Genomic DNA, 1,452 nt, shown 5'->3' with positions numbered 1-1,452 from the left:
CGCCCTCCATGCTGGGCCTATGTGGCTCTTTGGCCTCTTTGCCGAGCTGTAAGTCGTTGTCCAGCCTGAAGTCCAGTGAGTGCTTGGTGAACATCAGCAAGGAGCCAACGCCTGCCGTCTCCCCCAGCTAGGGTGTCCTCTGACTGGGCACGAGTGGATTTGCCCCTCCCCCTTCCCTTCCCACCTCCCTGGAAGTTCTGCCCATCCATCTCATCATCACCACCACCACCACCTCCTTGTCCTACATGTTACCAGCCTCTCCCAATCCCGTCTCCCCTTTCTGATAACTCCCAAACAACCACGTATCAGTCTAGACAAAAAGTGAATCATACTTTAAAATCTAAGCTTGTAAGTTATTGTTATTGTTTTTTTTTTCATGATTTCTGTTTGGTCTGTCAATTGACAAATAAATGTATTATTGAAATTCATAAGAGTAGTTGGGATGTCTATTTTATTATTACTTCTTGCCTGTGCTAGATGCCAGATTTAAGTTATACTAATTACAGTTTACATTGAAAGATAAAATAATATATAAACCACGAGGGAAGCACAATATCCAGAAAACTGAGTCGGCCCTTTTAAAACCTTTTATTAATTTGCCACTTGATGAATAAACATTGTGTTTGGGTTTCACTGTTGGGTTAAAGATTTATTATCGTAGAATGATGTCATTCTACAGTCTCAAAACGGTCACTATTTCATTTTTGATTTATTGATGTCCACTGTGTTGCGTTTAGTGTACCAACTATGTTGATTCACCTTATAAACTGCAAGAAGTCTGACCTCTAGTGGATAATTTCGTCTCTGCAATCTTCTCTCAATCCGCTCTCGAGAAACACTGGAATACGTTTGATGTGTAGAGTCTTTACAAACTAGTCACAATTGTTGTATTTTTGGTTTTATGTTAAGGTTACATTTAAAAAAGCCAGAATTCCGCTTTTGTTGTGAAGTAACTGTGTTGTGTGTTGTCTGTCAATTGTTCTTCGTTAGGGGTTGGCATAATTTACTATAAAATAAGGGCCATATTCCAAAACTCTCCAGCCCTTTAACATTTGTGTTTTGTTTTTGTGCAGTACTTGCCGCATATTTGAATCATTTTTTATCTCATACATCATGCAGATCTGGGTACAGAACCCTTATGGAACTCTATGGAACTTTTTTGCAATGGGTTTTTAACCATGTAGGCGGGGCTTTGGCGCTGACACTGGGACTGGCTACCGACAATGATGAATGACAGATGTCGGTAGTAGCCAATAGCACCAAAGTAGTGTTTTCATCAACCAACCATATGTGAAGTATGCCTCAAGTCACGCCCCGTTGTGAGTAAATTGGACACGAGTGTGTGTATGTGTATGAAACTTGTCAGTGTAGAGTTTGTAGTACTGGTCGTATCTACACGTTACAGTGGATAGATGTCTGCCTTGGAATTTCATAGAATTCAAAACTGATTGA

At 40.4% G+C, this 1,452-nt stretch overlaps 1 protein-coding gene across 1 annotated transcript in view; it reads left to right on the top strand.

The window, feature by feature from the left end:
- Nucleotides 1-183, top strand: part of rundc3aa (RUN domain containing 3Aa) — a gene marked incomplete at its 5' end in the record, with an annotated part of 16,242 nt that extends 16,059 nt beyond the window's left edge. Inside the window, one exon of the mRNA XM_080857218.1 lies at nucleotides 1-183. This exon is cut by the window's left edge and continues 12 nt beyond it. Within this exon, the coding sequence (XP_080713344.1) occupies nucleotides 1-131 (131 nt within the window). The 3' untranslated portion in view covers nucleotides 132-183.
- Nucleotides 184-1,452: the final 1,269 nt, after the last annotated feature.

Source organism: Sprattus sprattus, assembly GCF_963457725.1.
Source record: "Sprattus sprattus genome assembly, chromosome: 18".
In the NCBI taxonomy this organism is placed as follows: Eukaryota; Metazoa; Chordata; class Actinopteri; order Clupeiformes; family Clupeidae; genus Sprattus; species Sprattus sprattus.
Note: the sequence above shows the minus strand (reverse complement) of the source record. Positions and strands in the feature narration are given on the sequence as shown.